We start from the raw sequence: 12254 nt of genomic DNA, 5'->3' as shown, positions 1-12254 counted from the left end.
TGAAGCCAGCAGTGATATCCAGGACATGCAGCTCTTGGATCCCAGCCCATTCCATCCCAGGAGCCAGCCAGGCCTGGATGGATGCACAGGCAAGGCTGGGATGGCCACGAGCAGGAACTACCAACACAGAGACTCCTGTGCTTCCCTCACTGCCTCAGCGATCCCCTTGGGATAGCAGGACACTTCTCTTTCCATGAAACATAACAAAATCCACATTTCTGGGCAGCAGCCCTGCAAATTTTAAAGAAGGCTATCTGCTGCTGGATGAATAATCCAATTAAAAATGATTGGAGGGTCTGGCCTAAATAGGAAGAAAAAATATTATCTGACAGATCCAGCCAGATGCTGTTTTGCTCCCGAGACCACTTTGCACCTCATGTTCAACCCAGGGAGGGATCCCCTGGTGGAAGGACTGGAGCTCAGTGAGTTCTGCCGGTCCCATCCTCCCTCCTTTCCTCTCCCCAGAGCCACAACCAGTCTTGCTCTTGGGGCAGGTGGGATTTCACCATTTTGGTGCCCCCAGGAAGCTCCATTTGCGTTACGATCAGTGGGGCTGATCAATAAATCCCTGCTGGAGCTCAGGAAATCCCCTGGGCAGGCAGAGCCCAGGCAGACCGGGGGAAGGAGAACAAGGAAAATGAGACAAACTGAAGGACACAGAGCAAGATTCCATGCCCTGAACTCCCCAGCTTTGCTTCGTGGCATTTGTACAGACCCAGGACTGACCTGGGAGGAGGAGCAGCCCCTTCTTTCCACCCTTCCCATTCCCATCAGCCTCAAGGCTAAATCCCACGTGCTTCATCACCACTGGGCATCTCGACAGAAGGGAGGGCAGAGGGGCATCTCGCCCTGGTGGGAAAACTCTTTTTTTGCCTATGGACAGAAGGTTTTCAGTACCCAATGGGCACCTGAGAGGAAAGCAGCCAAAGCTGGATGGATGGCGAGGGCAGGGGCAGCAGCTGTGCACATGCCATGAGGGAGCTCAGGAGAGCACAAACAGCCACAAGCTCTCCTGGCAGGCACGGGAAAGGCATTTCTTCTGCAAGCACGGGGGGGATGATGGAGCCAAAATCAGCACTGGGTGCAATGTGGGTGCAGCTTTGAATTTCCAGCTGGGGCAGGCCGTGGGTGCATGGAACCCTTTGCCCTGGCCACACCAGACACCAGCGGCCACTCCCCCCAGCATCCCAGAGAGCCAAGGCTGCCAGCAGCTCGGGCTGGGCTCTCTGGGACCAGGGGAGGTGAGGAACAGGAGCTGGAACAGGAGCTGCAGCAGGAGCAGCCTCCTCGGAGCGAGCCCAGCTGGGCGCAGCCCTGCCAGCAGCAGAGGGGGCCAGCAGCAGAGGGGGCCGGGGCTCACCTCTCCCACACACACGCCCTTCGCCTTCCCGCAGTGCTCACCTGGTCGTCTGCTGGCCAAGGGGCTTCTCAGCCGGCCGTGTCTCCCTGGGCAGAACCAGGAGCGCCGAAGCTTCCCCGGGCTGCGGGCACGGGCAGGGCCGGGCGGCGGCGCGGCGAGCGGGGACCCCCGCGGGGGGCCGGGGGCGGCCACTCGGCTCGGGGTTAGTGGCAGCCGCGAGGAGAGGGGTGGAGAAGGCCAGGGGCTGGCTGACATGCAGGGGGGTAGCGTTAGTGGGCGGCAAGCCGTGCCCGGGGGCTTCCTCCTGCAGGCTGCGGAAGCTGAAGTCGCCCTGCTCAAGCTTTTCGGGCAGCACAGCTTGGACAGGGACAGGGGGCTTCTCCACGAAGGGGTTGCTCGGGGAATTGGGGCTCAGCGCCAGGGTAAAGGGGTTTCTCGGGGCTGAAGCTCCCTGTGTGTGCCTCTCTGCCCTATCTGGCTTCCAGAAATCGGCTTTCTTGAAGTCTATCCTGCTCTCTGCCCAGTGCCCCTCGGGCTCCTCGCTGCCGGGGGTCCTGCCCTGCTCTGCCTCCTGGGGCGGGGCACGGGGCTTGGGCCTCTCTCCGGCTCGCCCCTCGCCATCCTGGCACGCCAGCTCCAGCCGGGATGGCCTCTGCCTGTGTTCTGACCTTTGGGGCTGCGGGTGTGGATGCCCAGCTGCCTCCTGCTCTTCCAGAGCTGTCCAGCTGGTCGGCTGGCCCAGGTCTAGCTTGGAAGGTGGGTTTAGTCCTGAAATACTGAGCTCGTCAGGGAACAGCTCCTGCCTGGAGGCCGTTTCCCACTTGGCACTGTCTGTGGCCCCCTGAGGGGATAAACGGGGCTGGCTCCAGCTCTCCTCAGCACCCGACCGGTCCAGTCCATCCAGGGAGAACTTGGATGCGCAAGTCTCAAACCGCTCGGTCACATCGTTCATCTCTGATGGGTGTTCCCCCACAGAGGTGTCCCCTGTCCCCAGCTGGCCGGCTCCCGTCTCCGAGCCAGCTGCCGAGTCCACAGCAGCAGCTCTGGCACCCTCAGACGCTGCCAACGCTCTCCCGCCTTCAGCGGCGGCCGCTCCCGGTGCGGGCAGGCTGGGCGGCGCCGGCACGGAGGGTTCGCTGCTCCCACGGCTCCTCGGCAATTCCATCTCCGCTCCCGGGCCCTCTGACTCTTCCCACGGCTCCCGCTCGCCTCGCTGGGCGCCACCAGGCTCCTCATCCTCGCTGTCCCCCACGGCGGCCGCGAACCGCCGGGGGGGCTTGGGGGGCGGCCTGGCCGGGCCGGGCGGCGGCTCCTGCCGGGCCTGGGGCGCTGCCCACGGCGCCAGCACCACGCGCCTCTCGCGGACGTCGGAGCTGAACTGCAGCAGGCCCTCGCTGGCCTCCAGCCGCATGCTGGCCTGCAGCCGGAACACCGAGCTGCGGATGTCCACGGCGCCCTCCGGGCCGCCCCCGGGCTCCGCGCCCGCCTCGGGGAGCCTCCGCCCCGCCGCGTCCCCCGGCACCCGCGGGGGCACGGCCGCCACGGCGCTGCCGGGCGCAGCCTCGGGGGCCGGCTCGGGCGGGAAGGAGCTCCTGGGGAGCACGCGGGTGGCGGCACGGGACGAGCTCTGGGCCTCAAAGGTGCCCTCGCCCAGGAAGGGCGGGCGCGGGCCGAAGGGGCCCGGGGGAGCGGCGCGCTCGCCGGCGCTCTCCGAGGGCTCAGCGGCGCTCTCCGTGGCTATGGTCATCCAGCCGTTCGTCCCTGTGCCGCAGGACTCCTCCTCACCGCTGTCCCCTTCCTCCCTAGCGCTATTTTCAGTGCTCGGTGCCGTCGACGCCTCTTTGTCCCCGGGGTTGCCCGAGGCAAACGCGGCTGTCCAGACCGTGGGCGTGCTGCTTTTCCTCCTCCTGGCCATGGAGCCCGCGGACACCGGGCTCAGCACGTCCTCGATCACCGTGGCCTCCTGGGTGGTGCTCACCAGGTTGGCCCCCACGTCTAAAGCGGAGAAATTTGTCCAAGAGCGGAGAGCCGCAGGGATTTCAGCGGCCTTTTCGAACACCTTGGAGCCCTTCTGGCAGGGCGGCTCTGCTGAGCTCTCCGTCGGGCTGGCTCTGGGGTCATCGATGAAAGCCATGCCCTCTGCTGCCACCGAGGCAAAGAAGTTCTCCTTGTTCCGCTCTGGTTTGAGCCTGCTGGTGGCAAAGGCATCGAAGGTATCGTCCCACTCCGAGGGCGGCGGGGGGACGGCGGGGTCGGTGGCGGCCGGAGGGAGCTCTCCCGGTGCTGGGGGACTGGTTTCTGGCACGGGGACACCAACGCTCTGGGCTGGAGACTCCCTCTGGGGCTCTGTCTGCCTTGGGGAGCCAGAGGGACTGCAATCCTCAGAGGAATAAAAGCTCCCAGCGACCTCGGGTGCAGCACGCGGCCCAGGCGGGAAACTAGAGAGAAAGTGAGTAGGTGAAGGAGAATTTAGTACCTGGTCAGCGAGGAGCTCCTCAAAGAAGGGATTGCTCTGCAGGGAGTTGAGGAATGGGTTGGTGGGGGCCAAGCATCCGGCCTGTCTGTCTCCAGGAGCGGGAGGGAGGTTAGAGCTCGGCATGCTAGCGGGAAGGGCAGCAGGGCACGGGGCAGGGGAGCAGGGAGCACAATGAGAAGGAGCATCTGAGCTGGTTTCTACCTGAGGAGACACTTCCAGGCTGTGGAGGGAAGACAGAACAGTCCTCCTGGTTAATGCTGTGACAGGGCTGGAAGCACACACCACACACACCACAGACGCTCCAAGCAGCTCAATGACCAATCCATGCCTGGCTCTGGTTAGGCACAGCAATGATTATGGAGTCACGGCGTGGAAAGGGCATGCACCACACCCAGGAAGGGGCAGCCCTGCTCCCAGGATGCTCCTCCACATTCCCCTTCTGCCCAGGAGCCAGAGAGGTTTCCCCACCTCTTGCAACCCAAGGTGAGTTCGTCCCGGTGCTGGTGGCACCGGGGGCAGGTGGAGCACGAGGAGCAGCCCGGGCTCTTGGATCAGGGTCACCTGAATCAGTCCAGGCACACAGAGGAGCCTTTCCCAGTTCACCCCAGTGCCTCCTCACTGGTTTGCCAGCATGAGCAGCATGGGAGCACACACAGAGCTCAGGCTTGCACAGGAGGGAGGGACAGGGCTGAGGGAAGCCCAGGAACCAGAGCCCAGCAGGAGGGAGCACGTGGCCAGGACAGGACCCTGTCCCCACTCTGGACTCTGCCCTGCCTCCCCTATGTCCCTTGTCACATGACTTCTGCCCGAGATGCCTGAAACCCCGGGGGGGATCCCAAGGTGGAAGGGATTCAGCACACCGGGAATTCAGAATCTCACCCCGAGTGAGGCTGACAGCACCCTCCTGCCTGCTCAAGCAGGTCTGAGAGACCTTTCTGTGGGATTTCATTGATCTTCCTCGGGAACAACTGCAGCAATGTGGAGTCACCACCCCGAGGAGGCTCACCAGGCTCAGAGGTTTTCACATCACAAAGGGGGGTGTGGTGTGAACACCCCACATCCATCTGGCGCTCTGACTGCCAGGCTCCCTCCTCTGGGCCCATCCCCTTGCCTCACCCTTGGGAGGAGCACTCCCATCCCCAGGAGGGGAACTGGCCCTGCCCCATAACAGATCCCATGGGATTGATGCCTCCTGCACCAGAGAGTTCCCCTCTTGGCTGGGGAGAGATGTGGGCGTGGATCAGCCAGCTCTGGGCACACCAAGGTTTGAGAAGAAGGAGTAAATGAATTGCTTTGCCAAGGTGCCTGGAGTATGTCCAGCCCTGAGATGTCCCTGCCCAGCTGCTGGGAGGGATTGCAGGTGGCAGTGCAGGATCACAAAGTTGCTCGGACAACTATTTCCATGTCATTGTGCATCCATCAAGCGCCTCAGACACATTTTAAAGCACAAAATGCCACCTTGAGGCAAGAGCTGACGCTGGTGATGGTGCAGCTGGTCGGTCCCAAAACAGGGAGGGCGCTGGGCTGGCAGCACCTCGGCCCACGAGTGATGCCCCCACCATGAGCACCCTCTACTCCCCTCCTGGCAGCTACACAGCCCCTTCCCACATCCTGCTCTGAGCAGCTCCTTGGAAGGGTGCCCACAGAAGCCATCCATCCCACCAAAGTCCCCCGTGCCAGTCTGGGGGCAGGGAACACTCCTGGCTCCACTCCAGCACCCACAGGACAACACTGAAGAGACCTGGCAACCCAGGGACAAAGAAAAGCCTGGACCCTTCACGCTGCCCGAAAGCCGCAGCTCCTTTGGGCACAGACAGCCCGCGGGTGCCCTCTCCTGCTGTCACAAAGCAGCCCTGGTGGCCGTGCCCTGCCTGGTCCCCGCACGGCCCCACCCTGCTCCGGGTCCCCTTCTGCTTGGGCCGGGGAGGAGCAGCCAGGAATGCCCCCACAGCTGCAGCCCAGCTCCTCCCAGGGGTTTGGAGCCCTGGGCGAGCACACAAAGTCCCCAGAAGTTTTGGCAGAAGCTGATGGACCCGAGGCACAAAGAACCCCAGACTGGCAGCCACTCTGCATGGAGAGAAACCTCTCCTGGCATTCCCAGCCTGGAGATCAGCAGAGGGTTGGACATTTTCCCCAATCCCCCTTGAATCTGAGCTCCCCAGAAGAGGGGAGCAGCTGCTGACCACTCAGCTGGATGAGTTCACAACCTCCACAAAAAAGGTTTTAACAGGGCAAACCATGGCAAATTCTCCTTCCCATCTGGTCCAACCACCAGGACTCCAGGGTGGCTGCAAGGGGCACACAGCCCTGCCCCACCTCTGCTTGTCCTGCTGGCACTGCTTCCATGTTTTGCTCCAGACTGAGGTACAACCTTTGTGCTGAGTAAGAGCAGCCCAGGCCTGATCCAGCTCTGCTGGGCTCCAGCTCTAAAAGGCTGCAGAGCATTAATCAGCTGCACTCATTAACGAGCACTGGCTGCTAACGACTGTGCCAGCTGCCAGAAGCTGAGTGGGTGAAGTTTCCCCCTCAGGGGGGCTGATGCCAGAGCAGCAATTGCAGGCACTTGGAATTGCACCAATCCCCACCTGCACAGGTGCAGGAACAGCTTCAAGGCCTCCTCACACCCCTGAGATGATCCTGTCTTCATTCCCCAGGTCACCATGGAATGGTTTGGGTGGGAAAGGGCCTTTAGGATCATCCCATTCCACCCCATCCATGGAAGGGACACCTCCCACTGTCCCAGGTGGATCCAGCCTGGCCTTGGGCACTGCCAGGGATCCAGGGGCAGCCCCAGCAAATCTGGGAATTCCAGCCCAGCCCCTGCCCACCCTCCCAGCCAGCAATTCCTTGCCAAGATCCCAGCCCAATCTCCCCTTTCCCAGTGGCAGCCATTCCCTGCCTCCTGTCTCTCCATCCCTTGTGAAGTCCTGATGGGGCTGATATTGGCTAAATATGTAAAGGCAGATCTTGAATCCATCTTTGTTGGATTCTCATTTTCCTCCTTCAGCTCCACTGTGGAAATTTCCTTTCTGCTTCTCAACCCCATTTCTGCTGGGACCCACTGGGGTTTGTTCAGGGGCTCTTGGCTGCAAATTCCATGCAGAAGACTCATGGAATGTTTAGGTTGGAAAAGCCCTCTAAGACCATCAAGTCCAACCACTCCCAGCACTGCCCAGGTCACCACTGACCTCTGTCCCCAAATGTCACATCCACAGGGCTTTTAAAGCCCTCCAGGGATAGGAACTCCACCCCTGCCCTGGGAAGTTGTGCCAGGGCTGGACAAACCTTTACAGGAAGAAACGTTCCCAATATCCAGCCTGACCCTCCCCTGGCACAGCCTGAGGCCGTTTGAGAATCTGTGACTTTCCACTGGGATTTCAAATGGCAGCATCACTGCTCCCTCCCATTCCTTGGGATGAACATCCCTGTTTGGCACCACCTGGCACCGGCAGGAGCCTTGCTCTGAGCCCAAAATGCCCTTTCCACCCTCCCTGAGGGATGCTGGAAGTGCTGGGTGAAAGCAGGAGTGGAGCACGGCAGATTCCTCTAGAGGGAAACCTACACTTGTCTGATGGAAGCAGCTCTGTGCGGCTCTGAAACGCTGACTCACCCTCCTCCTCCTCCTCCTCCTGCCGCTCCTCCCTCCCCTCCCATTCCCAGCACATGGCTCCGCCAGCCAAAATAAATCTCGGGTACCTCCCTGCCCTCATTTATTTGTTTGGCAGCACTTCACAGACGCCTTTGAGCCTCGCAGCAATAAAAAAAAAAAAGGAAATAAAATATTGCTGAGCAACCCCCTGATGGAAAAAGTCTATTGGAAACAGCTTGTTCAGTGCAGGGAGATTTCTCCCTCCGGATCCCAGCCCGCTCTCAGGCTGAGCTGGGCTCTGCAGGGCCCAGCCTGGCTGCAGCAGGGTGGGGGGCTCTGCACCAGCCGGAGAAAGCAGCACAGGGGAAGGGCAGGGAGGGAGCCAGCCCTGCTGTGCTGAGGGCAGAGCCCTGCTGCAGCCCAAGGGAAATCCTCCAGGAGGGCTGGCCCCGGGGCTGTGCCGCGGGTGCCGCTCCCGAGCTGCTTTTGGCCCCTTTTTCCCACGGACAGGGCTCCCCTGGGTGGAAAAGCACAGGATGGAGGTGCTGGAGCATCCTGCAGCAGCTCCAGACCTGGCAGGGATCAGGAACCTCCTCCCAGCGGCAGGAGCAGGGCTGGCACAGCAGGAATTGTGCAGGAAGGCGTTGGGAAGAGGTGGGAACAGCAGCCCAGGACATTTTTGTACAGGGTGGGAGCACCAGAGGGAAGGAGTCAGGGAATGTGTTTTAAATAGGAATTCCAGAGGTGGAAGGACTGGGTTTCTCTATAATAAATCACCTATACCAATCCATAAATGATCTAAAATAATTATCTGTGCAATAACCACTTTGTTCTTCCCTTGGGCCTCACCTGTCCATCATCCCCATTCAAATGGACAGATCTTCCTTTACAAACATTTGCCCTCAAAACCACTGGAATTTTTTAAAATAGGAGAAATCTGGGCAGTAGGAACCCAGGGAGATGCCAACTTCAGCCCCCAGTTCCCACTTTGAGGAGTGGGAGTGGGGCTGTGCTTCTCCTGGATGGTTCCAAAGCACATCAGGGTGGAGCTGGTGCCAGCTCTGGGTCCAGCTCCCCATCCTGCCTCCTGTCCATCCCTGGGAAAGGCAGGCTCAGCAGCACAAAGAGCCATTTTCCAGCCCCACACTGACCCCACCCCATCCCTGGGGCTGCTCCAAGGCAGGGGCAGAGCTGCACTCTCCTGGATACACCCCCTGTGCCACAGCTGGGACCCTGGTGGCTCCCATGGATTCATCCCTGCTAGCCACAACACCCTGCTTTCACATCATGGCCTTCATCTCCCTCTCCCTCAAACCCTGCAGCCTCCCAGGCTCTGCTCTGAGGGTCCTGCTGGCTTTGGAGGGGCTGCCACAAGCTGCATGCTCCATGCCAGCCTGGCCAGGCACTCTGCTCCAGCCACTCCAAGCCTTGCTCCCATTCCCAGCCCTTAGGAAAGGCACTTTTTAGGAGCACATGAGGAACAGGGAAGAACTGAGTCAATATTTGCCTCACTGCTGGATCCAAGGGTATGGGCTCTGGGAAGGGGCCTGAACCTGAAAATGGAACTGATGCCCCTGTTTTTATAGGACAGAGCACAATTTCCTCTTTCTCCTGCTGCCAGGCCTGAGATGCAGCCCCATTTTATCACCAGGATTCTCCACAGGAAGCAGGAGCTGCAGAGCTCTGATAACATTGGAGGAAACCCTGGAAACATGTAAAGGATTGTTTCAGCCCCAGGCTTTGCCTCAAATAAACCCGCTGAGCTTCTTCCTTACACACAGCCCTTAACCACTGACATTCAAAGCAACAACCCCCAACCAGGCTTTTATTCAGCCTCCAAAGAGCAAACACCATCTTCCTACTGCTCCATCCCCTCCAGAATCAAAGCCTGCAGCTCCAGGGATTAGCAGGGAACAGTGCTGATGAGCAGAGCCTTTGGGACCTGCTTCCCTGAGAAGAATCAGGGAAAACAGGGTGTAAATAAGGGCTGAAGGCAGAAATGCCCAGTTCTGTCCCCAGGGAGAGCACAGACAGGTTTGCAGAGCCAGCTCCCACTGAGGGCTCAGCAAAACCCACCCAGCACACAACAAAACCCTCTTTATAAAGCTCCAGTTAAACCCAGCCCAAAGCAGCAGCTCCTTCTTTTGGGAAGGGTGTGTTTGGCAGAGCAAGTGGATAAAGATGAGCTGTGCCAGGCTGGGCTTTGCTGCAGGCAAACTCCAACCATCCTTCTAATTACAGACCTTTTAACTAATTACAGGCTGAGGCTTCTGGGCTGGCAAAGTGACTGATTTTGATGCTTTCTCACCACCTTCAGCTCTGGGTTAAACTTGGCCTATCCAAGGTGGCCAAACAGACGAGAGGGTGCTGCTGGCAGAAGTATCCAGAGTCAGGAGAGCAGGAGGGGAAAAGTCCTTGCTGCAAATAAGTCAAGACTTAAAACTGCTCAGTTCAGAGGCTGCTTCTCTCCAGAGCAAGGGTTAATTCAGCTCTAGGAGTGACACTGCTACTGAACAGCCAGGGATGGACATCAGAGAACTCCCAGAGATTACAGAATCTGGAATGGTTTGGGCTGGAGGGGACCTTAAATTGGGATTTAGTGCCACCCCTGCCATGGCAGGGACACCTCCCACTGTCCCAGGCTGCTCCCAGCCCCAGTGTCCAACCTGGCCCGGGACATTCCAGGAATCCACAGCAAATTTGGGAATTCCAGCCCAGCCCCTGCCCACCCTCCCAGCCAGGAATTGCTTGCCAAGATCCCTTCTGACCCTGCCCTCTGGCACTTTGAAGCCACCAAGACCTAAAAGCTCTTCCGCAGCCTTGACCTGAACCACCAGCTTGGCCCACAAGGTCGTTCACTGTAAGGAAGCAAAATGAAATCAGAGAGGTCAGTTGTCTGTAATTAAATGAGTAACGATGTCCTAATGAATGGCCAGGAAAACTGAAGCACTGGGAAAGGCAGGGCAGAGACAAACCCTGTCCCTGTGAGGATGGACAGGGCCTTTCTGCAGCAAATCAGGCTCAGTCACCAAATGACTCCTGTACTGCTCCCCAAAGGTTCTCAGCTATCCCCGTGCCCAATCCCTGGACACTGGGAGGGAGAATCCCTTCCCAGCCAGGCAGCTCCAGCATTTCCCCATCCTCCAGGAGCCACTCCTCCCAGCCCCTCCTCTCAATCCCCCCTGCTCCATTTCCCATTCTCAATTGCAAACCGCACCTAAAGCCCACTCAGATGTTCCTAAACACCCAAAAGGGGTTCTGTGAATTCCTTCCCTGCAGCTCGTGCTGTTTGGAATCCATTCCTGGATTTGGGAGAGAAAACCCCAGCCAGAGGAGCTGCTGCCACAGCTCAGCCGGGTCTCTCCTCAGGGACACACAAAGTCCTTAGCAAGGCAGCTCCAAGCTCAGCTCTGGCTGAGCCTGAGATTAAACTGCGAGCACTGAAGTGGATTTAAACAAAGCCATGGAGTGGAACTCTGGGAAAGGAGCAAGGCTGGGAGGAGGGAGGCAGGGAGCTGTCAGGAAGCAGCAGTGTTTAGGGGCACTGCTGGTGATTATCCACTGGGACAAGGAGCTGAACTCCAGCTGGATCTGATATCCCTGCCTTGAAACCAGAGGATCATGGCCCTGCCTGCCTCCTTCCCGGGACTGCCAACAGGGGACAACCTGCTGGCTCCTCACCCATTTCCCAAGGAAAAGGCCCCAGAGAGAGATGCCAAGGGCAGCTCCATCCCATCCCATCCCATCCCATCCCATCCCATCCCATCCCATCCCATCCCATCCCATCCCATCCCATCCCATCCCATCCCATCCCATCCCATCCCAGCTTCCCTGGCTGCCTCAGGCACTTGTGGAGTCACTGCCTGGATACAGCAAGATTTTTAAGCCTTGATTTTTTTATTCTAGGCCTTAACCAGCAGGTTTCTTATCCCCAAATTAGAAAGAAAAATCAAAAGAACGATCTTGAGTGGGAATGCTCTGTACTTCCTCAAGGACAGGGTGCAGAGACCAGAGTCCTTCAGGCTCATGCACAAACCCTGCCCTGGGATGTGACACCAGACCACTGCCAGGGCTTGGAGTCTCCCGGCAATCCCAGAATCCCAGCATGGTTTGGGCTGGAAGGGACCTTACAGCCCATCCCCTCCACCCATGGACAGGGACCTTCCACCATGCCAGGGGGCTCCAAGCCCCATCCCTGGGACACTGCCAGGGACAGGGAATGCCAGGGGTGCAGCAGAGCAGCCCCCAGACCTCACACTTGTCTCTCCTGCCTGCTCCTTCCCAATGCTGGACTTTGTGGGACCGAGCTCCAGTGGGATGGGGTATTGCTGATGTTCCTGGGATGTCCAGGGGAGCAGCTCCTGCCTGTCCCAGTGTCCCCAGCTCTGCCTGTGCAGCCTCAAGGCCACCACGAGCATGACACCTTCCCATGGAAAGGAGGCATCTTGGGGCTGGTGCTGGAGCCAGGCTGAGGGGTGTGCTCATCCCCTCACAAGTTTAACCCATGTGGGAGCCAGGTTATGAGGAATAAACCACGAGTTCCCTCTTCATTAAAGTAGGCTCAGACTGAACTCAGATCCTTCTGCTTAATAAATGAGGTTAAAGTCAGCCCAGATTAGAAAACCCCTCTAATAAACCAAGCCTGCAAACTGAAGCAGCTCTGAGTGCTGGTTGTTTTCTCTGGCTGGTTTTAACCCCACTTCCTGCCTCCCACTGACACCACCCTCGACCTCTGGACTGCCAGCTCAGCTCCAGGGGGACACGGGTGATAAATTCCTCATGGGAACAGCACAAACACCACAAACCCCCAGAACTGGGAGGGATGAATC

General features: G+C 59.0%; 1 protein-coding gene across 2 annotated transcripts in view; it reads right to left on the bottom strand.

Annotated features, from left to right (window-relative positions):
* RAB11FIP5 (RAB11 family interacting protein 5) overlaps positions 1–12254 on the bottom strand; it is a 36406-nt gene that overhangs the window by 6588 nt on the left and 17564 nt on the right. Inside the window, exon 4 of one of the 2 annotated variants that reach the window (XM_084204714.1) lies at positions 1402–3798. In XM_084204714.1, the coding sequence (XP_084060840.1) occupies positions 1402–3798 (2397 nt within the window). The remainder of the gene's footprint in view (positions 1–1401; positions 3799–12254) is intronic. The other variant, XM_084204715.1, reaches the window with a different exon arrangement.

The sequence above is a fragment of the Fringilla coelebs genome (genome assembly GCF_963513975.1).
Source record: "Fringilla coelebs genome assembly, chromosome: 4".
NCBI lineage: Eukaryota > Metazoa > Chordata > Aves > Passeriformes > Fringillidae > Fringilla > Fringilla coelebs.
This window is presented reverse-complemented; position numbering and strand designations above follow the sequence as displayed.